At 30.2% G+C, this 22764-nt stretch overlaps 4 protein-coding genes across 16 annotated transcripts; 2 read left to right on the forward strand and 2 right to left on the reverse strand.

Moving 5' to 3' along the window:
* Positions 1-288: 288 nt before the first annotated feature.
* LOC132911753 (uncharacterized) lies at positions 289-9525 on the forward strand. Of its 2 annotated transcripts, XM_060968639.1 has the most exons (9): positions 289-401; positions 1454-1626; positions 3946-4318; positions 4400-4631; positions 4702-5054; positions 5135-5357; positions 5428-5756; positions 5834-6062; positions 6141-9525. In XM_060968639.1, the coding sequence occupies exons 2-9, from the start codon at positions 1583-1585 to the stop codon at positions 8069-8071; spliced, it is 3714 nt and encodes a 1237-aa protein (XP_060824622.1). In that variant the 5' UTR covers positions 289-401; positions 1454-1582; the 3' UTR covers positions 8072-9525. The 2 variants fall into 2 exon arrangements, with proteins under 2 accessions (XP_060824622.1, XP_060824623.1); XM_060968640.1 differs by lacking the exons at positions 289-401; positions 1454-1626 and adding an exon at positions 1700-2759.
* Positions 9262-10823, reverse strand: LOC132911779 (U6 snRNA-associated Sm-like protein LSm8). The gene is made up of 4 exons (XM_060968704.1): positions 10496-10823; positions 10381-10421; positions 10016-10143; positions 9262-9686 (listed from the first exon to the last, which is right to left on the reverse strand). Exons 1-4 carry the CDS (start codon positions 10524-10526, stop codon positions 9596-9598), a joined length of 291 nt encoding a protein of 96 aa, XP_060824687.1. The 5' UTR covers positions 10527-10823; the 3' UTR covers positions 9262-9595.
* Positions 10824-11179: 356 nt separating this feature from the next.
* On the forward strand, positions 11180-13002 carry LOC132911770 (transcription initiation factor TFIID subunit 8). The gene is made up of 5 exons (XM_060968689.1): positions 11180-11471; positions 11809-12095; positions 12220-12370; positions 12490-12633; positions 12714-13002. The coding sequence occupies exons 1-5, from the start codon at positions 11342-11344 to the stop codon at positions 12875-12877; spliced, it is 876 nt and encodes a 291-aa protein (XP_060824672.1). The 5' UTR covers positions 11180-11341; the 3' UTR covers positions 12878-13002.
* A 1255-nt stretch (positions 13003-14257) lies between these two features.
* LOC132911754 (vinculin) lies at positions 14258-22741 on the reverse strand. Of its 12 annotated transcripts, none has more exons than XM_060968648.1 (21): positions 22473-22741; positions 21998-22359; positions 21224-21331; positions 20999-21144; positions 20613-20889; positions 20326-20526; positions 20006-20246; positions 19686-19918; positions 19017-19383; positions 18517-18945; positions 18327-18418; positions 18161-18254; positions 17788-17832; positions 17327-17446; positions 17083-17154; positions 16532-16561; positions 16289-16413; positions 15975-16214; positions 15804-15894; positions 15611-15646; positions 14258-14443 (listed from the first exon to the last, which is right to left on the reverse strand). In XM_060968648.1, the coding sequence occupies exons 3-21, from the start codon at positions 21245-21247 to the stop codon at positions 14274-14276; spliced, it is 3033 nt and encodes a 1010-aa protein (XP_060824631.1). In that variant the 5' UTR covers positions 21248-21331; positions 21998-22359; positions 22473-22741; the 3' UTR covers positions 14258-14273. The 12 variants fall into 12 exon arrangements, with proteins under 12 accessions (XP_060824631.1, XP_060824630.1, XP_060824625.1 ...); XM_060968647.1 differs by having other exon boundaries at positions 21998-22362; positions 22473-22494; XM_060968642.1 differs by lacking the exon at positions 21998-22359 and having other exon boundaries at positions 16544-16561.
* Positions 22742-22764: the final 23 nt, after the last annotated feature.

The raw sequence follows: 22764 nt of genomic DNA on the forward strand, positions 1-22764 counted from the left end.
GATACAATGTTTTTAATACGGTTAATATATCTACAAGCTCGCTTTCAGACGAATTGTGCGTAGAAAACCAAGGGTCAACGAAGGCTTGAGGAATTTGCTCTACATAAACAGAAGCAATAAAGAGAAGTGGGGAGGGAGAGGAAGTAAGAGAAAATCTTAGTGGGGGAATGCAGATAATGGTAACGTGAGCACGTGATCGTTGAATACGGTTTCTGATTGGTTAAACGGAATCAGCGCTACTTTCCCTCCCAGCTCGGTACCCGTTCGTGTTGCCCTTCTTCCGAGGTTTCGTACAGCTGCCCGCTCAGAATAGTTCCAGATGTGGCCATGTTTAGTTTGATCTTTGAAGTTTTCGCTCATCGTCTCATAACTGATACATTTTTATACAATCTGCTGACATAGTAATACGCTCTGTCCGACCATCGTTCTTTTTTCGCCTGCCTGCGACTAGTCTCGTTCATAATAACATATGTTCTTCTTTTGCTGAGATAAATAATCTAAGTACGCGGAAGTACACGAGAGACGTAAAAAACGCTGTCAATCCATCCAGGATAGACACGAATCGCGTCGAGTCCGTGCATTAAAACATTTTATTTCTCGATCAAATTTCAATAACAGACGCGCGTCTGATTAAACTCGCAGTTGTTTTTATCGGCAAGGCGAGACGAACAAATTTATTCGTTGCTCCCTTTCTCTCTCTCTCTCCCAATATATTTTCAATCGAAAAAAGAGAGCGCTGTTATCAGATCACGGAACACACGGGAATCGTCGAAGTGGAAGCTACGCCTTTACATTAACTCTACGAAGCTTCGAGTCGTATCTTTGGGGAAAAACGCTTTTTTCCTTTTCGTTTGATCATTACGAATTTTAAAAAAAGAGAAAAAAGTACGATATACGTATTTCCTATCGAGCTCTGCTCTTATCTCCGTATTTCATTCGATACTTAAGAGCGTAAGGAAAAAGAGATAATTCTGAAACGCCTACGAGAGCTTATGGTCGGTCAGCCATATGCCACGTCATGCCACGACGTTGCAGTGGTAAGATGACGCCATTTAACGAAATTTAATAGCCAAGGAGAGGAGAGACACACAGTGAAAATCCATCCATTTCTTCGCCGAATCGAGAAGTGCAAATAGTAATTTACGGATAAATCAGAGAAATAAAAAGACACTTTAATTAAACGAGATATATTAGCCTGAATATTGTGCTCAGGCGAGAAGAATTAATTTGGGAGGATAAAAAAGAGGTCAGAGACATGTAACTGAGGCAACGATAGAAAAAAGACACAGAAAACGTTTTTAATAAAAATCTCTGGTACGTTCGGTTGTTGGGTGCGCGCACGCGCACGCAAGAGAGAAAGAGAAACGGAGAGACACACGAGAAACACGATTCTTTGTAGGCTAATTAGTGTCCTAGTAAACTGAGTATTTTTGAAAATTTTTTCAAATGCTAGAATTCAGGCACGCGATTATTTTCCAAGCAAAGAGCCATCGAGTGTGGTCGCGTCAATCGATCGAATGATCATCGTCGGGCCACAGTGCTATATCATACGGTACAAAACACGATCGATCGGGACAAAACAATGGCATTAGAGAGTGTTTCCGCGGCTGAGACTCTAATCCAAAGGTTTGCCTCCAACATTTTTTATTCACCAGTCGAAAACAGTCGAAATTTTTAGGACTGTTTACCAATTCACATTACACACATTTGAACCCCCTCTCCAGAAGCTCCGTGCTTGTCCCCCGCTTTCGTTTCGGTATATACCATTGGCACTATGAGAAAAAAAAAAAAAAATGGAGTCATATTACACTGTTCGAATACGCGTAACTTACATCTTTTTGTTCTCTCGTGTCTCCTTTTATGGTTCTTCATTGCTCTGAAATTAAGTCAGCTGTACTCTAGAATTATAACATAAGATGATTTAAACGTTGAGTACCTTGGCACGGTTCTTAAGGCCAAGGTTATCTTCGTGACAAAGAAATTCTCCGATATACATATTCCAATATTAAATAGCAGAAAGTAAATTCAACTTTTTATGGAATTAAAAATGTTCCTTATGATAGACATTAATAAATTTACTTGAATCAATATTCAAGTAAAATTCCAAGTAAAAATGTTAGCTTTGTGGTGATTCATAAGATATGTGTGCAAATGTTCGTGCGTATATCTTAATTCTTATATATTTATGACGATATTTATTACGGTAGGATATAACGGTATTTATAACGGTGCGAAATTTAACGACATATTTTGACGAGCATTGAAGAACTACATAAATATCGGTATAAAATTATTTCAGAAACGGAAGTTTGTATTGAATAAAAGAAATATGCACGGGATCTTCGGGGAGACGATATACATATGCAGAAGGTATATACATATATACATTTCCCGGTCGAGTACGACGTATTTATACATGTACCTAACACACATTCAGAGACTAAATTTATACACAACGCTCATGTAGATGTGCGTCATGTACATATGTACAACCTACCTTACGTACACATGTGTATACCTTACATACATGTGTATACACGTGAATGAACGAGACAAACGGGGTCTACACGCGAAGAAAATCTGACGCACAATTATCGAAAAATGCTACATGCACTGTTGATAATGCTGTAACGATGACGATGAGATATACTGTAGAAATAATGTGATATGTTATATATTCGTATTCATACTATTGCATTGATGATGAATTATGGTAGTTGATGATGAATAATGATGTTAATAATGAACACGATTTCTGGGTAAGGAAATTCCAATTTATTATTTTCCTTCGTGATATACAGATATCATGCGTTTTTTACTGTGCTAATTTAACAATCTTTTAGCGCCTGCAATTTACATATTACTTTTTCATTTTATATTCATGTATTTTATTTTAAATATGTGGGAATGGTTATATGCTTCATTTAATAATATGGGTTTTCTTCTACATTTGTAATTTTGTGCTTTTATACACTGTACGACTGAACGTACGTTTCTAAAGTATGCTATTTTCCGGATAAATCGGTGATAGCGGACATTCAGAAAACAGTTATTTCCTAAGCATATGTTACATTGACTAGGTATATATTTCAAAGTTGCATCGATCGATGCTTACTGTACTACAACGTGTCGTTAGTCACCTCCCAAAGCAGCCAATGTTTTCAGGTCAACTAGTAGCGGAAGCTTCTTTCAGCTATACTCTGCTCGACCAAAGTTCGATGTTCCTTTATTCAACGTACAACATGTGATGTATTTAATGACCATTGCTGTTAATGCTTTGACAGCTTTTATGAGCACAATCCAATTTTGTTCTAGCAACTTTTTATCTCATTTTATCAAAGAAATGCATTTAGCGTTTCTTTAATGATTCTCAAATGACGATGATGATAATGAATAATGACGATGATGATAATATTGATAATGATGATGATTATGATGATGATCATCATGATAATGATAAATGATGATGATTTTAATGAAATAAAATTTTCGACTTTACCTCCATACATAAAAATATGCAGCTTTGAAAAATGCATAAAATGATAAATATCTGAGGATGTAACATTTTTATACAACTTAATTTATTTTAATTTTTTAAGTAATGTTACAAATAAATTCTTTATTCATTAGCATAGAATTATTTAAGATCAAAATTTATAGACCTTTTAAGTATCTCAAGAAAGAGACTTAAAATATATTCAAAATAATATTATTAATAAAGCATATCAAGCAAAATCTGTCATCGATGCAGACATTGAACATTCTATTTTTAATTATATGGAACAAACTATACATATACATATAATATATATAATATTACATATACAATATATAAAATTATTAATACCGTATAAAAATATTTTAAACTACGTAAAATTTATAAAACACTCAGTTCGAATGTATTATACATTTTTAGCTAACAATGTATTTTTAATATGTGTATAGTAACGATGATAATGATTTGGAAGATGGGGAAATTCCTTCTGATGAAGATGATGAACCTCTGCCACCACCAGTAAATAATGATGCCAATAAAAGTGCATCAAAAGCAGATGTACCAAAAACTAAAGCTTTCGATTCTAAATTCAATAAAAACAAGAAATCAAATGTTCAAGGAAGTAGCAAGCATGATAGATTTCCAAAATATAAAAATCCATCAGAAGATTGGGCAGGAGATGTGGAAAAAGCAATTAGGGCAGCATTAGATGAAGATGGTACTAGAAATCAAGATTCCAAATCTAAGAGTAAAAATAATAGAAATAAGAGTAGAAAAAGGATAAGGGACGAAAGAGAGGAAGACCGTAATAAGGATCAAAAGGTTTCATAATATTTAATGTTATTAGTAAAATTAATTTAAATAATATTTTATATGGATTTATAATAAATATGTGATTTACAGAGAAGAAAAGTGAGTGACGACGAAAATGTCAATGAAGATGAAGATGAAATGTTATTTGTTAGAGGTGCTTCGCCTGTTAGGAAGGATTCACAAGAGAATAATTCTCCAAGACATACAAACGAGCATGAGAATTTTGATAGTAATTCAGATTATGATGATAGGCCTAATGTAAATCGACATAGGGATAATGATAACAAGCGTAGTAATTCAAGAGGGGGTGGCGGTGGGGGAGGTATAGTAATATTATATAATATTATTAATCAATATTATTAAGTTATTACAAATGATATTTACGTTTATAGGACGTAGAGGCGGTAAAAATGAACGCGGTGGTAAAAATAAAACCCGTGGGCAAATGCGGAATGATAGAAATGGACGGAGAAATCAAAATAATGACCACAATCAAGATCCAGATGCTATATGTGTTTATTACATGCAAGGAAAATGTCATAGAGGAGATGATTGCCCTTTTTCACACAATGCTTTACCACCTCGAAAGATGGAACTCTGCAAATTTTATCTTATGGACTGTTGTGCAAAGAGAGATAAATGCCTTTATATGCATCACGATTTTCCATGTAAATTTTTTCATACAGGATTAAAATGTAGTCAGGGAGAGAATTGTAAATTTTCACATCAACCTTTAAATGAGCAGGTACTTATTATATTTCAGCTTTTATATCTTCTTTAATATAGTTTAGAAAAGCGTATATTAAATAAAATACTATTATGCAGGTGAAAGGGATTTTGTTAAAACACTTAGAAACAGCACCAAAAGAAATACTTGGAGATTTTCCACGTTTAAGTAGAGAAGGGGCATTGTTAATGATAAATAATACAGCTAGAGCATTAGCGCAGGGTCAAGAAACTACAAATCAAAAAATTCCCAGTCTTTTTGAACTAAATATATCAGCTCCAACTGGTACCACAGAAAAGAATAATGAAAGGGAAGAAAAAGGTATTTAATGATATTTTTATTTATATTTTTTATAGCATAGTTTGTATTAAAAGTAAAATTTATTGTATAGAAGAACAAGTACAACAGCAGAAAAGTGTTAGAGAAAGGAAATCGTCAGGTAAGAAAACTCGATGGGGTTCAGATGAAGATAGGGTTCCATACGAACAAATCATGTTGTTACAATCATCAGCCAATGAACTTGGTTTGCAACTTCCTAATGCTGCATTGGGTTTAGCAACCCAACAACACTTACAAAAACCATTAATACCCCAATCTATGCCAAATATGGATTTTTATACTGAAGCTAATAACCTTGAATTGAACAAAATAAATTTAAACAAAGCAAGAGACAGAGAAGATTTCACAAAAGACGTAGAAGAAGACGAAATACTAGAACAGGTGTAGTGATTGATTATTTCATTTAATAAATTTTTATGAATAACTATAATATTATGTTTTATGTTTTTCACTTTCAGGCAAAAAAGAAAGACACGACACTACTTGAAGATTCAAAAGATATAGATTTAAGGCAATTGCTACCAACGAAAAAGCCGCCACCTGTTGTTAGTATAGCTGATGAAGTAGCAAATCTTACCAAGTCTAAGTTCGATGAAGAAAGTGATCAAGATGAAGAAACAGATCTTGTTATAGAAATGCCAATGGAAGATGACGATAAGCAGAAAGATAAAAATACAGATCAAGAAGGTAGGACTAGTTTTTATTATTGTATAAAGTAAAAACAAAAATAAAGAAGTAAAATGAAAGATTACTTAATTGCTACAGAAACAAATATCGCAAACGAAGAAACTAATAATCACTATGATACTTCTTCACCATGTACGGAAGAGCAAGAAATACCGGCTCATTTACCAAAAAAGGCACAGGAATTGTTCATGCGTATTCAGCAACAACAACGGGCAGCACAGGATAGTTTTAAAAACATAGAAAATGAGTTCTCTGCACTTTCGTGCAGACGTACGGATCAAATTCTAGAAGATTGGTATTCGGACGATGAGGATGACGATGACGATGATGAAAGTGGAAATCTTACGATAGTACTTTCCAATAAAGATACGCTGAAAGAAGAAAATGAATCTGCAGAGAAGTCACAGAGTATTGTGATTAAAGAAGAATTTCAAACTACACCTTCTGCTCCTACTATACCTCAGCCAGCAGCTATTGTGGACAAACTTGGAGACTTAAGTAAGATTGACATTAGTGCTGAGGTATCAAAATTACTATCGTCACTAAAGGCGACGACTGGTAAATCTTTCCAACAAAACTCCACACAAGATTATTCCTCAAAAGTTAAATCTTCACCTGACAGAATATCATTGGATGAATCAAACATTCACAGTAAAAGTATCAACACATTTAATACTTCAAATCAGTCATCAAAAATTGAAAATGAAACATCGAGTCCACGTTCCTCCCCTGGAACAAGTTCTGTACCTGTTTCCAGAGATCCCCGTATGTCACGAGATCCCAGACAACGTCGAGACGAACAGAAATTGAGCAGCCCTAGTAGAACAGATAGTAAAAAAGAATCTAAGCATCTTAGATTGGAAACGAGTATCTACAGTTCCGGCATTACTACTGTTGATACTAACATGGACACAGATCTCCGAACTAAGACAGATCAGGATCTTCGAAGAAAGGATATGGATTTCAGACAACAATTCCAAACCGGTTTTGGAGATACTGATCTTCGAGTTGTCGGAGCAGGATTCACCGATGCGTCTACTAAATCAGATGTGGATTTGCGACAAATGTTGAGCTTGCCTTTTAAACCGGCACCATCGCACGTACCTTGTACGGAAATTGATGCAAGTATTTCTTCGCATCCTCCAATGACGTATAAAGTATATGTTGTTGACATACCAAGACCTGATTATACAGGTCTTAAACTTACTAAAAATGATGCACAAGTCAAATACGATCCACGATTACGTAAAATTTTTAGAATCGGTAAAATCGAATTAGCTGATTCTCCCATGTCTCCACCTCCAATTAAAATGGATACTCCAAAGTCACCCCCACAAGTTCGATCCGATCCTCGTCGGAAAGCTCTCGAGGCTTCCAATTTATCTTCTCAAAATGTAAATGCTTCCATGATGAAGAATGTTCAGCAGTCGTCAATAGAAATGTCGAACATGGGGATGGGTCCTGGTGGTATGTCTGTCCCTCAGGGTATGCCTGGACCACAAGGTATACAAGGAGGACAAGGCATGATGCCAATGGGTCCAAATCCAATGCTTGGAAATATGGGGCCTATAGGACCTATTATGAATACTCCCATGGGCCCTCAAAACATACCACCTATGAGTATGACGGGAATGTCCAACATGCCTCCGGGAATGACCATGAACGGACCAGTTGTGCCTCAGAATCAGATGAACTTTGATCCACGTTTTAATGTTCAACGCAACAATGGGGCTGGGTTGTTAGGCCCAGCACCTGGTGTAGGCTTCGGACCAGACGTTAATTCTTCGTACGATGGTGCGCCAACGTACCCTAGTGGTAATTTCAATAACTTTGGTCCTGGTCCTACTTCAGTGCCTCCAGATTCTGGTATGATGGGATTCAATCCGAATGGTCCGAATCCAAACTTCGGTATGGAGGGGTCTGAGTGGAATGGAACAAACCAAAATAGACGCGGTGGACGAATCAGGCGACGAAATAGAAATAGGACCAACATTGTGACTAATAATTAAGGCAATAAGCAATTTCAAGTAGGTACGTAAGCGAAGTACCTGGTGATAATTCTCATTGTAATTTAAATTTGTACAGCATGCATTAATGATAATGCATTCATTTATGGCGGTCCAGATTAATGATCTTTTGATTGTGTCAATTGTACATGGTGTCAAATGCTCGATAGTGGTTAAATAGCAAAATATAAATTTAAACTATTGGAAGAAAAATATTAAAAATTGTTTATGGATTACACACTTTGAAGCATTTCTTTGTATGAAGTATACATACCAATGAATGATATAAGTAATGCTCATAATTACGTGACACTCTATATTTTATTTAAAAAATATAAATCATATTATATACATGAGAAATATATCAAATATATCTATGAATAATAGCAAATGAAATTTTCAGCGAAAATATATATGTATATATTGAACATCTTCATCCATTTAAAAAGACATTTAATATATAAGATATGATGAATGAAAAATCTGATTATATAGATTGATTTATATCTTTTTTTTATGTCTTCCATGTATGATACATAACGGAAATACATACATACATATATATGAATATACATATGAATATATGTATGTGTGTGTATAATTTATATGCAAATAGTTCTTGAATTCTAGAATGCATATAAGTTTTATTAAATTATGTTTAGACAGTATCAGAACGACATAAATTCATGAAATATGGTATGGTATAAGGCCTATTATTATAAGTCAAAACACCAATAAAATGACATAGTACATGATACAGTATGAAAATGCAATATTTTATAAAAAACTAATGTACTTATAAGAGTTTTGAAAATAATTGTACATGGACATACTTTTTTACTTACATTAGAAGAGATATAGATAGATATCAAAAGATATTTCATTTCAAATTTTGTAGGGACTGCAGATTAAAAATGTATTTAAATAAATGTGAACCTTATGATAATCTAGGTTTTACACTACTAGCAAAATTTTTACCCTATTATTATTACCCGTTACAGCAGTCATATGTTCCATGTATTAATATTAAATACATCTCTGCTAAAACGCAGATTAAGAAATACTTTCTCTTTGAGAAATAATATTAGAAACAGAGTATATGTTTCAATTTAAAGAATTGTTCAGCCATTATTCAATGTTAACCTATTGATATTTTCCTTTATTATTATACCTAGAAAGTCAAAAAATGAAAATTACATTTGTAAAAAATATAGTTTACTATCATATAGTGAAACTCTTTTGTACAATTTAATTATTAATTCTAATACGTTTTTCTACTATTACTCGTAACGTTGTAAACAATGGTTGTATTTCCTCACTGCACTTTGTTTAAAACACAAATATTTTAAATATGGATATAAAAAGTGATAAAATTTATATAATGTACAACCCATGTAAGAGAAATTGTACTTTCATTTGACTATAATTCACTATTACAGATTCTTGTTTAATTATTATTATTGTTGTTATTGTTTACTTATACTATTATTTTCAAGCAATAATAATTATAATTGTAATCATTTTCCATCAATGTACAATAGAACTTAAAGGATCAGCTCTTATAGCTGATAGATCTAAACGTGCATCCATCTCGTCATCCAATTCTCCTACAATAGCCCTAAAAAAAAAGAATATTCTATTAAAATTCTTTGTATTTTTTATAAATCAATTTTTTGAAATCTGATTATAAAACAGTTATATACTATAAAATGTACACTAATAATTTACTATTTATTTATTTATTGAACAGTATTCGTGTTGTCTGTTATACTGTCAGAATAAAAATAAAATTAATATCATCTCCTGTTTCATATATTTATATATATTATATAAAATATACTCTTAAATAATATTGAATGATTAATGAACATAGTTAAAATGAATAAAATAATACTATGGAAGGAACCTTTTGTAGACACTGAAAGTGAATTAAGTTAAATTACTTACACATTGTCACCTCTGATGATATGTAAACCTAATACTACTTGCTCTACACCTTGCGTTGTACTGTACACACGTTCATGAGATTCATCTAATATTATATTAATAGTTTGATCAAATCCCTTTAATGTTCCCTGAAAATATAAAGATCTTAGTACTTATAATTTCAGTATAGAAACAATTACAGTGCAGTTTAAATTGAGAAAAAGGACCTTAGTCATTTATTGGTATGAGATTAAACTGACTATTCAATTGGTTATAAATGATATATTTCTCTAGATAATAATGTATGCTTAGGAATCTGTGATATTAATTATAAGATAATGTAATTCATGTAGAAATTATGTACACATTAAAAATAATATACTTACGATGAAATTTCTGCCATCAGAAGTAATAATAGAAACAGTGTCTATAAATTGTTAAGGACAAATATAAAAACTAAAAATAAGATAATAAATGAAAACACAATTAGATAAAGGATACGATTTACGTAGCTTTCTAAACCTGACGCCATAATCTTAGTTATTAATTATACATTAAAATAATTTTTCCATAAAAATCTACGATTTACGTGCGTGTATGTACTTAACGTTTGTTATGGTAACAAATGCGTATCAATTAAGTTCACTGTTCTACAAATACATACATTACTTTATTACGTTTTGCATAAAAATTTCCTTCTGCATTAGAAATTATTTCTTTTGAATTTATCAAATGTTCGGTCAACTGCACGATCGGAATATTAAACGAAAGTTCAACAGATTCACTGTTAAGTAATTATTGTTAAAGTTCCAACTGATTGGTAGCATGATCATGTAGTAAAAGAATGTAAATATTCTACAAAATTATTATTGTAAATTTAAGGGTAATGGATTAAAATATGTCTAATATTTTAGTCTTAGTGGATGTTAAATATAAAATAAAAAGTTTAGAATGTGCTGGAAAAATAAAATGATTTTTAGTTAAATTCTGATAGATTTAGGAATTCGTGATTACCATATATAGAACCATTATTAAATAAATTATTATCTTCTATTTGCATGTGTTTCATACAAAAAGTAAGTAATAATTTTTTTAAAAAGGTTTAAATACTTTAAAAATGTTTTAAATGTTAAATGTGTAATCATAGAATATATTAATTTATTAAAAATAAATATATTGAAATAGAAATAATGCATATAAAAGAAGCGTATTTATTAAATTTTTCAATTATGTTGTATTCCACATTATTTTGAAATAATTTTGAGTTTCTAGTGTATAGTGTTTATACATATCTAGATACATATATAGTAGTTTGTAATCACCAAACATTTGTTACTACTAAACAACATGGACATTCAAACAACAAATACGCGAAGGAAAATATTGAATCATGTAGTTTGTAGCATTTTAGTGGAATGTGGTTACGACACTTGTGAGAAGCAAGCACTAGAAATTCTCACAGAAATGTTACAGTCTTGTAAGAATTTCAATTAATTCTAGAGTCTCTAACCTCTTCTTATTCAAAATTTTAATTGTTTATATTTCCTTTGATATATTACTTTTTACTTTTTACTTTCTTCCTAGATAGATGTTTTGATTTCATTGACAGATGTGGTAAAGAAGATGAATATTTATTATTACTATAATTTTACTTTATTGGTTTTGTGAAAAAGATAACATAATGAATAAACATTTATGAAAATGAACAAACATTCAAAAGATCATTCTTATATTAATTGTATCATTTATAAGATATTATAGTTCATTTAAATCTTATTTGATAAATTTGTAATATATGTATGAATTATTTATAGTTCTTATAGAGGTTGGAGAGTCTGCAAGAAATTACTGTGAACTGTCTGGTAGGACGGAACCACTCATTGCGGATGTTATAGTAGCATTAATAAATATGGGTATAAAATTAGATAATCTGGAAAGTTATGGCAAGAGGGCTAACAGAACAGTTTTGCCTCAGCTTCAGCAACAAACTCAATCAAAGCAGTTAAATATTTTGCAAGCTGGAGTGAAACAAAGTCATCCATCTCATATACCAAGTTATTTACCACCTTTTCCTGACCCGCATGCATACATTAGAACACCGGTAAAGAGGAGTTATGAAAATATTATGCAATTTATATATTTATTAATATTTTTAGTTACTTTGAGATATTTATTGCGCACAAGTTTTTAATTATACAGTTTTTACTTACACTACTTATAAACAGACGCATAAACAGCCAGTAACAGAATATGAAGCAATAAGAGAAAAAGCAGCAACACAAAAACGTGATATTGAAAGAGCTTTGACAAGGTTCATTGCAAAAACTGGAGATACACATAGTCTATTTTTAACAGAAGATAATAGTATGTTTCCATGTAAGTAGAAATCTCTTACAATTCTGATTCAGGTAAACTAATATGTTTCTATACAAGTAATGTACATTTAATTAAGAATTGAATCTTCAGTATTATTATTTTATCATTTCTATTTCCAGTAATATCATGTAAACCACAATTTCCTAGTTACCTTTCTGCACTCCTTCCACAAGATCAAGTTTTTGAAACCGATCAAGATTTTCAGTTTGAACCAAGTCCAATCAAAAAGAGAAAGGAGCAAGAAAGAGAAGAATCAGAAGAAGGTTTTATTTCGTTCTAAATAGATATAAAAAAATTTACTTTTTTGTTAAAAACCAATTCATAATATTTTACATTTTTATAGGTATGAAAGGACAAAATGAAGATGTTGAACAAAATGGAGAAACTACAACTCAACAGGATGTTATAGATAATCCTTACTTAAGACCTGGAAAGATACCAAAAAATAAAATGCCAGGAGTCTCAGTTCCTGGATTACATTCGATAAAGAGGGATTCTCTTGAATGATCTTTTTAAATGGTGACGGTTTTGTTAATTTTATTATTTCTTAGGTTAATGTTGTGTACATAATAATATACTATAAAGTAATTTTTGTATTTGTATTGTATAATAAAAATTAATCTTTATTATAAGTAGCTTTATATAAAATTATTTTAAATCATATTACCAAAATGAATATTACATACTATAAATATTCCATGATTTCATTTTACAAATTATTTACGCTAATATTAAATCTACAATTTTCTTTAAAGTATATATTAAATTGATTCCACATGCATATTTGGTTTTACATTATTTATTCTTACATTATGTCTCAGTATATCAGATCTATATTGCACGTATATAGCACCAGTTTGGAAAAGGTAAGAATACAGAGACAGCTATATAAATCCTCTAAAAAGGATGATTAGGTAAAACTTACAAAAATAGATTTTCTTGTTATAGGTAGTATTGCATGTAAGATTTTCTACGTGTATATTGTGATAAATAGCACCTATTAAAATTATACTCGCGCATTTTCACTTTGCAAAAATATATCATACTATTATCATACTAGAATTAATATGGCATTTCAATAAATGTAGACAAAGATTTGTTTTCTTATTAATTGTGCTGATTTTAGGCTGACAGATGTATGTATGTATAGGTGTCAGTGTGCGCGTATGAGCGCGTATGTGAAAATACACTTATTACTAGTATACATAAAAATATATAGCAAATTGATAATTTGTATAAGGCATAAACTCTATCATCTCTATATTACTTTCCTATTTTCTAATTCTTAGTGAAACTATATAAGAGAGATAGACTCTGAAAACTGTTAATTAAGCATTCCCTTCAATATATTATCTGAAAATACTTTTCGATTATATTTTTTAACGACTGAGATATGTTTCTCAATTCGAAAGAAATATTTTTTTAATATTAATCACTAGCTCGTTTGTTATGTTATAAACTATAACTTCTATATTATGAATACAGCATTTATCAGTACATTTAGAAGTATAAATTATACAATTATAGATTTATATTATTGAATATTTTGGGGAATATCATTCAAACATGTAAAATGGATTTGATTATATAAAATTGTAAAAATTTAAAGATTATATATATATTTTTCTTATTCACAATTATTACAAAAATTAACAATTACCTAACTTTTTAAAATATATGGTGCTTATTTCTGAAAATCCATCATGAATAAAAATACTCAGTACCTTTTGGATTCTATTACGTATTCCACTGTTAACCAAATCAATTTTAAAAATTTGGATGTTATTCCTTGTTAGAACACTTTTTCATGACATATATTGTGGAATCAGTCAAAATGTATCTAATATTTAAGAAGTCTTACCCATCTGTTACATTTCATTTTCATTATAGCAATTCTTTTTTCTTAGTACTGATACCAAGGCTGTCGTCGCACCCAGCGTAATTTCATACCAGATGCAGTACGTATCTTTATACTGGCACATTCTGCAGCACGTACAGTTTCTTTTACGCTTTGCATAAGATTTTGAGCATTTCCAACTAACATGTCTGTTGCTTCCTGATCTTCTTCTGTACCTACAGTTTAGACATGAATTAGATATTAAATAAACTTAAAACATTGAAAATCAAAAGAAAAAGGAAAATCAGTTTTTAACATGTTCCATTACCAGACAGAAGAAAGTAGCAAAAGTTAAAATAGAATAAAACATTTACACCAAAATATTTAATTAAAAAAGAGATAGTATTTATGCTACTTTGGTCTAAGTTTGTTTCACAAAAGTTTTAAAAGAAATGTTAAAAAATAAAAGTATTCACTTCTACTACATATTAAAATCTATAAAATATATACTACATTACTTAATTAATGTACATACAATACTGAAATAATAATTTATGAGCAACTTTAATGTAACGAAAATTCAGTTCTTAACACATATGTAATGCGTGCTATAAAAAATTTTTGTTTGCAATTGTAATAAGGAATGTGTGAGAACATAATAATTGAATAATATTGTATATAATGAATTTATCATTTATGTTGGAAAATACATGCAAATATATGAATAATAGATGCTAATACTAGCATATAAAAATAGTGTATGTACGTGTTTATACACACACATGTAATACAAAAGAAACAAGAAAACGTGTAAAAATAAAAAAATATCATGCTAAAAGGATGAGTAATGTATGTAAAATGTATATAACGATATTGATAAGATGAATGATACAAATAGAAAGTAGGAACTTTAGACTAATTTAAATTAATATTAACAGTTTACAACCATGAACTGTATTATATGTATATGAAGTATGTATATCTTTTAGAGTACAATATTGCTTTTTAAATATACACAACGTTAATATTGACGTATTAACTTTTTTAACTATATTCTATGCTAACTTATACTTATTTCATCAACTTACTGCAGCCAATCAATTCGTCTACATCGTGATGAGTAGGGGCATATTAAACGCATCAATAATTAAATTGAAAATTAGAAAATTAAAAAATTAAATTATACATTTTATAATTTGTAGGGTAAGTACATTTCTTTTATACATTCTTTTAACGTTCCTAAATTTTATGTAATAAATTCTTTCATAGTATATTCTGGGGAAGACTAAAATATGCATGCATTGTAATGCAAATGCAAAACTGTGAAATATTCAAACAGTTAAATAAAAGAAACTCTAAAGAGAATTATAAAAACATCAAGCATAATTTATCAACATTTTTACCATAAAGCATCAACTCTTCCCAGGTGGGGAGCGTCTCTATGTATGAAAAATGTCATTAATAGCTGTTTTCATTAAGTGATTCTTTAAAATATAGAACTCCCCAAATTCTATGACATTTTATTGATATTCTATTCTCAGATAATTAAAATATGTTTTATCATATATAGAAAATTGAACAATTTGTATACTGTACCTTGTGCACCTAGCATTGTAGCTTTCACTGTAGACAATATTTTTAATTGTGTACCTATAGTAGGTATTCGTTCACAAACTTGAAGAAGATTCTATAAAACAAATTTACAAAAAATATTAATTTTAGCTGTATAACATAATATAAATCGTAATAGATAAATCATATACGTACAGTACGAATACGTTTGTCGGTACATTCTCTAGCTAATTCCTTAGCTAAACGAGTTACTTCCTGAGAAGCTTCTGCAATGGCCTTAGCACATGCGATCAGATCCCGTTTATTACCACCTTCTCCTCTAACTAAACCTGATAATCGACCCATTAAAATAGCCATCTTCTTTGCAGCAGCAATAATTTCATTGTCTTTGCTTGACCATTGTCGTACTTCTTGATGCAAGCCATGAGCAGCCATCTGAAATTTTACTAAAATGATATGCCGATCTTGCATTTTTGAGAATAAAGAATTAAAACATAAATTGAATATACCATTATAGGCTGATTAGGCTGTGGTGCGTGCATAAACATTTCATCCTCGTCATCCGTTTCTGGTGGTGGAGGTCGTGGAGGCGGAATATCTCCACCAGGCAGAGGTGGACGCGGTGGGACGACTTCTGTGTAAGTTATAATAATTTACGTAAGAATGATAAGTTTTCCCAAATAATAAATTCTTTGACAATACAACCATTGTACACTTAATATACATAAAAACAATGCACATTTCGTAATTACCTTCATTATTACCATAATCATAGTAGTAGCCTATTATTCCGCGTAGCATTAAAGATATAAATACATATTAATTTAAAATTATATATTAATGTCATATGATCATAGTAAAACATGCACCAATAAACAAGACAACTATGCAATGCATTAAAAGAAAAATTAACACTCATATTAACTATTTAAAATAATGAATGCAATTGTTAGTATAGAGAAATGAAAAGTAAATTTGTTAACTGAAGAAATATCACGTAAATTGTAAAAAACAATAAACTATTTGATACAATGATTTTTTTTTAGATATTTAATAGTATACATATATTTATAAAATTCAACGAAACTTCAATGCGCTATTATTTTTTCAGTAAAGTTTTTTTTCTATTTTTACTTAGAATTACGTATATTTTATTTCTTTAAACCTCATTGTTAAAAAGATGCTATACAAAATAATATATATTCAATTTCATTATACACATGCTTTGCTCCCATGGGTAAACAGAATTTTGAGCACTAGACACTTGCAATTTCAATCCTCAAAAATACTAATTTTAAATTACCTCCATCGTGAACTGATTTTTCTAACTCGTTGTCAGAAGCCAGTTCTTGATATAGGAGATCAGGGTTATCTCCTGATAAAAAAAAAGTAATTACTTCTATGTCTTGACTTTAAAAAACAAATGCTTTGGAAATTCCTATATCTATTTTCATTTTGAAGCAAGATATTTAAAAATATTATATAAGAAGAAAAAAGAATTAAAAAATATATTCTTGTTTGATTTCTTTTCAAATAATGGTAAATACCTTCACGTGCCCACTTTGGTAATGGGCTGATAGAGCGATGTTGAGGTTTATTTGTGTTTAAATTGGAGCTGACGACACATAAATTGCTTGGCGATGGTTGATTTCTTAAAGGTTCACCAACTAGCATTTAAATAAATGTTTAAAAATATTCTCATTTTTTATTAAAATTATAAAATAAAATGTTATACTGAGATATTCTATTTCTCTTAAACAGATACCATGTGTCTTATTAAATATTAATATTAAAATGTGAAATGAATGTAGTATTACACATGATATTCTCAATTTATTAATACTGTTCAGTTGTGCGTATCTAATGAAGTCATAAAAGTAATATTTAATTAATATAATAATAATAATTTAATTTATATATAATAATATAATTAACATAATAAATATAATAATATAATAAATAATATAAAGATAATTAGTCATGCAATCTTTATGCATGTATATAGTACCTTTGTCTATGAAGTAATTATATTGACAGCTTGGCAATTGTTTTTCTGGAAGAAATATGTTAAGAACTTTTGTGTTACGAAAAAATAAATGTTTGAATTTTGCCTACAAAAATATGTTATAACAAGCGAATTTTATTTATCTCGTTGAATAATTAAATATAATTGTTGAAGAATTATAAGTGGATAGAAAAATGAGATAAATGACTTAAGATAAATGTTTTAAATACTAACTTAAAGTATGAGTAAAAATACTATGAAGATAAAACTATAAGAAAACATGAATTTGTTAAGTGATTAAATTGAGTACCTATTTCCGAAATCCCATTTTTACAAAACATGAAAGAATATGTACAAAGAAATTTTATACACTTACCATCATTAAGATGTAATTGCGATACCTCTGGTGGAGGTATTAGATCTGGTTGAATTATGATAGCTTTACGGACTTGTCCAACATTAGACAAAAGCTACAACAGATAACAATAAATAAGTTAATTACAACAATAATTAAAACTTGATTCATATTTTATACTACTCACTGCGCGGTTACTTTCTCTCCAACGGGAAATTGCATTACTATCGTTAATATTAATCGCAACTAACTTTGCATCTTGGACCATCGGAGCAACACCTAAATAGAAGTATTTTTTATTAAGTTTAAATAGTATTTAAATATATTTAAAAGAATTTAATTAAATAATTCATGTGATATTATTGTGTATCATTTACTATTTTGGAGAATATCTGTAGCTTGATTAACTCTTTGAATGAACGCAGGATCCTCGCTATTATCACTTTCTTGTTTTGCCACAAGTATTACTCTGTTAGCCAATCTAGCAATGGCAGCTGTATTGTCAACCATTTTTTGTGGATGACTTTTTGCTATAGCTTCCTCACATAGGAACGAATGTTTTTGCATTTGTTCTTCAGAAGTTCTAATGAAATCTCCACTATCAGTTGCTTCATCACATAATGCACGTGCTCTCTGCATTGTTTCTGCATATTGCTGTCGCAAATTTTCAAAATGTTCATCCGCAGCTTTGCTGTCCGGATAAGTCATTCGAATTCGTCCAGCATTAATTAATTGTGGTGTTAAAGATTCAACTTGCGAAGCACTTGCAGTTAACGCTTCCGCTAATTTTTTGTTACCTCCACTACCTAAGATTTAAATAAATTCTATTATATGAGTAAAACAATGATAGGACTACAGTAATAATATATCCACATACCACCAGCAGCCACCATTCTGGCTGTTTTTGCTGCCCTATTGGAAAATGTTTGAAGAGCATGCGTTTTATCATTGAAATTTTGATCGCGGCCTAAAGTTCCTTCCGGAGCTAATACAGCGTCCGTGAATTGTTTTAAAGGCGTCGTTATATCGATGAAATCTTCGACTACTCTCGACACAACGGCTTGTTGTATTCTATTTTTCAGTTCATACAGCTTATGCGACAATTGACGAGCGATTTCTTGGGCACGAGGTGTGTTTCCTTGACCATGAGCGCATAAATCTCCAAGTTGATGAGAGAGATTGTCAACTTCATCGCAAAGTTGTAGAATTTCTGCTTTATGTATTCCTGGTAGACCTTCGGCAACCTAGTGTTTAGAATATAAATCAACTAATAAACATGAAAAAGGTTAGAAGTTTGTCGCATATATAAATATCGTGATACCAACAGAATAATTAAATTAAGTTTTTATTATTAGCATTTAGAAGGAATACTCAAATTGCACACGTAACTTACACTTGCTACGTGCTGCTGATTCTTCCCATTTGCGGCATTTAAATTATTAAAATTAAATGATAAACTTCTAGATTCAGATAGTTATAACGTGCCCATACATTCGATAGCAAAGAGAAAGAAAAAAAAGTAAAATGTAATATTTTATTTATGTACCTTTTTTCCTTCATGTATAATTAAAGCTATAGCTCTCTGACCAAGTCCTTTATCATCATGTTGTGGATTAAGAAGCCATTTATTCGCTTGTTCTAGACGACCTGCAACTGTGTGAGCAGTTTGCGTAGTACCAGATTTATCAGCAGCTTCTATAGCAGAGGCAATAGCATTGCGAAGTTCGTTTGTTTTTTCTTTTATACCACGCGCTAAAGCTTCCGCTTGCGGTGTAGTTCCTTTGAGAATAAGAATATCATAACAAATCAGTACAAAAAATTCACAAAATACATTTTATACTCAGATATAAGTATGTTTATATAAACCTTTTTCATTCTGTCTTAATTCACAAAGTGCATTGGTCATAGTAACAATTTGTGAAGTTAATTTTTGTAATGGTTCTGCCTGTGAAGACGGGAGATATCTTTCTGCCAATCGTTGTGCTTGTTCAACTATTTGACGAAGACTCTTTTCTCCTACTCCACCGCGCAAAGCAAGTCCATCATCTAACCAATCATAAGCAGCTCTTATCCTAGATTCTATAGCACTTTGTGCTTTCTTTAATACCTTAAAAAGAGAAACAAAGATATCAAAATATATTCAAATTTTATATACCACATTGAAGTGTTTAATAGTTGATACACACTGTTAACTGGTCAGCATCCCATTCTTCTTCATCATATGTAGTAAGTTGCAATACCCTAATAATTTCATTTAATTCATCTGACATTCTGCCAGCTAAATAGTTACGATTTTCAGCTGCTTCTTCTGCTCCTTTACTTCCTTGAGAAATAATGTGAATAAATATTTTCATAGAGCAGATGAGAATTGGTGCAAGTGTTTTTACCTATTACATATTTTCATTTATAATACTTGTTACTAACATCAATACAGTTTATATCATATATTAACATCTATTATCTCTGTACTTACTTGCTCTAAGCAGCGTACCAGAATTTCTCTATGTACTTGATGAGTTAGTTCTTTTTCACGAGCACTCACTTCTTTCGATACTTTGCTGAGACAAGGACTTAAATTTTTAAGAAAATGAACCAAATCTTCCATTGTTTCAATAACTTCTGTTACTGCCAAATAATCTAGTACTCTTTTGCATTCCCTAATAATTTTACGTACTTCACTTTCATCAAAGCACAGAAGTAAGGAACTAGTTCCTTGAAGGATCCCACGTGAACCTTCTATTAGCTTTTTCCTAATAAACAGATTACATTTTCATCTCAATATATCTTGTAAATATTTTTAACTTCATAAGATTATGTAACAGCAGCTTTATAACATAAATTTTGTCTTAGTTTCAATACCTAGCTGGTCCAGAATATGGGTCTTGTTTTAACATAGCTGATGCCTCTTCCAAGAGACGTGAAGCTCCTTCAACTCGTTGTAAAGCAGCAGGCATATCTTGTTTAAGTAAAGCATCATCAGAAGAATTAATTGTTTCTTTTCCTACCTATGTATCAATAAAAAATTTAAAGAAAAATGATAAAATTATTTTACTAAAGTAAATTTAGTTTCAAAGACTAACTTACCTTAACAAGATTTGCCACTGCCATACTAACTGCTTGCACAGGCCTTCCCAAATCAGGTATTGCATTTCCATCTTCAGCTTCTTCATGTAAGATGACAAGTCTTGAAACCTGCAATATACAAACATCAATAACACAAAATTTTTTGGAAATAGTTTTGAAAAATTTATCTAAGTTAATAATGTAACTTTTATAATCTTTTTATGTTTACTTTATATATTTAGAAGATAAACAAACATTTGTCATATAAACACGTATTAAAAAGAATATTTAATCTATATCTGAACTACATATAAATAAAACTTAGTTCTAAATGAAATTTCTAAATAATTATAAATATTTGTTATATATTAAAATACATTATATAATTTTAACAGAAAAAAAATTAAATATTAAAAATTGACAATATACAATAATTCTAAAGAAAAATATATTTATTCTAAATAATTTTTTGGTACATTAGTATAATCGAAAATATAATCTATATCCTATAATCTATATCTATAAGTATATCTATATCTATAATCGATTAGTATCATCTATAGATATAACTATATACATGTTTATCTTACATTAACATTGGAGTTATCTAAATTAGCATATTCAGAAAGACAATCAATTTAGAGGACATTAGTAATTTCATATGTATAATGTGTAGGATGGTTTAATGATTGGTAGACTGAAACATTTCCTTTTTTAGAAATACAGAATGATCTTAGTTTAGATAACATGATTTTTCATAATGTCTGTACTAGGATTGAATTTCATATAGCCAACCTTTTAGACCTAAAGATGAATTTAGTATCCCTATCCTATATTTGTAGAATGATGTCATAGTTCTATATAAAGAAAGACAAGTCACTTGGCAGGTTTACCATGATAATAACATCATTCATAATAATTAATGGCATAAAATTAAAATTATAAATTTCATAACATGTATTAAATGTTATGTTTTTAACAAATAATTCTAGTTTGACAGATCTTAAATTATATAAATATATTTTACAAATAGATCAGATAAAATATATGTAAAAAAATTGCAACCTATTTTATATTATGACAAGTGAATTATTTCTAAAGATGAAATTAATTAATGAATTCCTTTTATCGAAAATCTGTCTCCTTTTAGTTTCATCCTTCTCTCTCCATTCCAAGTAAGAAATATCCATGACATTTTTGGAAACATAACAAAGTTAGTGATGATTCTATAAATATAACAATTAAAACATTGAAATATAAATATATTTACCTGCTGTGCGACAGGCTCGAGGATACTTTCTATGGTTTTTGTATGAAATACCGGCATCTTAGCTGCCTTTGTTACGAAAAAACGTAAAAATGCTGATTATTAGAACGTATGAAAACGAAACAAATTTGCTTGAAAATTTAATGAAATAATTACATGCGAAAACATTAACAATGCGTTGCAAGAACCAAACAGAACTATTTCAAGGAATAACACGAAATAACTTATCCGACGTACTACTAGGATGAGAAAATACGTAAGTAATTATGCAGTGATGGATCACGAATCACGATTC

Source organism: Bombus pascuorum, chromosome 11 (genome assembly GCF_905332965.1).
Source record: "Bombus pascuorum chromosome 11, iyBomPasc1.1, whole genome shotgun sequence".
In the NCBI taxonomy this organism is placed as follows: Eukaryota; Metazoa; Arthropoda; class Insecta; order Hymenoptera; family Apidae; genus Bombus; species Bombus pascuorum.

Coding starts and splice junctions, on each gene's coding strand:
- LOC132911754 (XM_060968641.1), bottom strand. CDS start 22,529: ATGCCGGTATTTCATACAAAAACCATAGAAAGTATCCTCGAGCCTGTC. Junction 15,647..15,803: donor TACAATGCTAGGTGCACAAG/GTACAGTATACA, acceptor TTTCATACATAG/AGACGCTCCCCACCTGGGAA. Junction 14,444..15,610: donor GGAAGAGTTGATGCTTTATG/GTAAAAATGTTG, acceptor TCTAAACTGTAG/GTACAGAAGAAGATCAGGAA.
- LOC132911753 (XM_060968639.1), top strand. CDS start 1,583: ATGGCATTAGAGAGTGTTTCCGCGGCTGAGACTCTAATCCAAAG. Junction 4,319..4,399: donor ACCGTAATAAGGATCAAAAG/GTTTCATAATAT, acceptor TGTGATTTACAG/AGAAGAAAAGTGAGTGACGA. Junction 5,358..5,427: donor TAATGAAAGGGAAGAAAAAG/GTATTTAATGAT, acceptor TTTATTGTATAG/AAGAACAAGTACAACAGCAG.
- LOC132911770 (XM_060968689.1), top strand. CDS start 11,342: ATGGACATTCAAACAACAAATACGCGAAGGAAAATATTGAATCATGTA. Junction 11,472..11,808: donor CACAGAAATGTTACAGTCTT/GTAAGAATTTCA, acceptor AATTATTTATAG/TTCTTATAGAGGTTGGAGAG. Junction 12,634..12,713: donor AAGAGAAGAATCAGAAGAAG/GTTTTATTTCGT, acceptor ACATTTTTATAG/GTATGAAAGGACAAAATGAA.
- LOC132911779 (XM_060968704.1), bottom strand. CDS start 10,526: ATGGCGTCAGGTTTAGAAAGCTACGTAAATC. Junction 10,422..10,495: donor TTTAGAAAGCTACGTAAATC/GTATCCTTTATC, acceptor AACAATTTATAG/ACACTGTTTCTATTATTACT. Junction 9,687..10,015: donor ATCATCAGAGGTGACAATGT/GTAAGTAATTTA, acceptor CTTTTTTTTTAG/GGCTATTGTAGGAGAATTGG.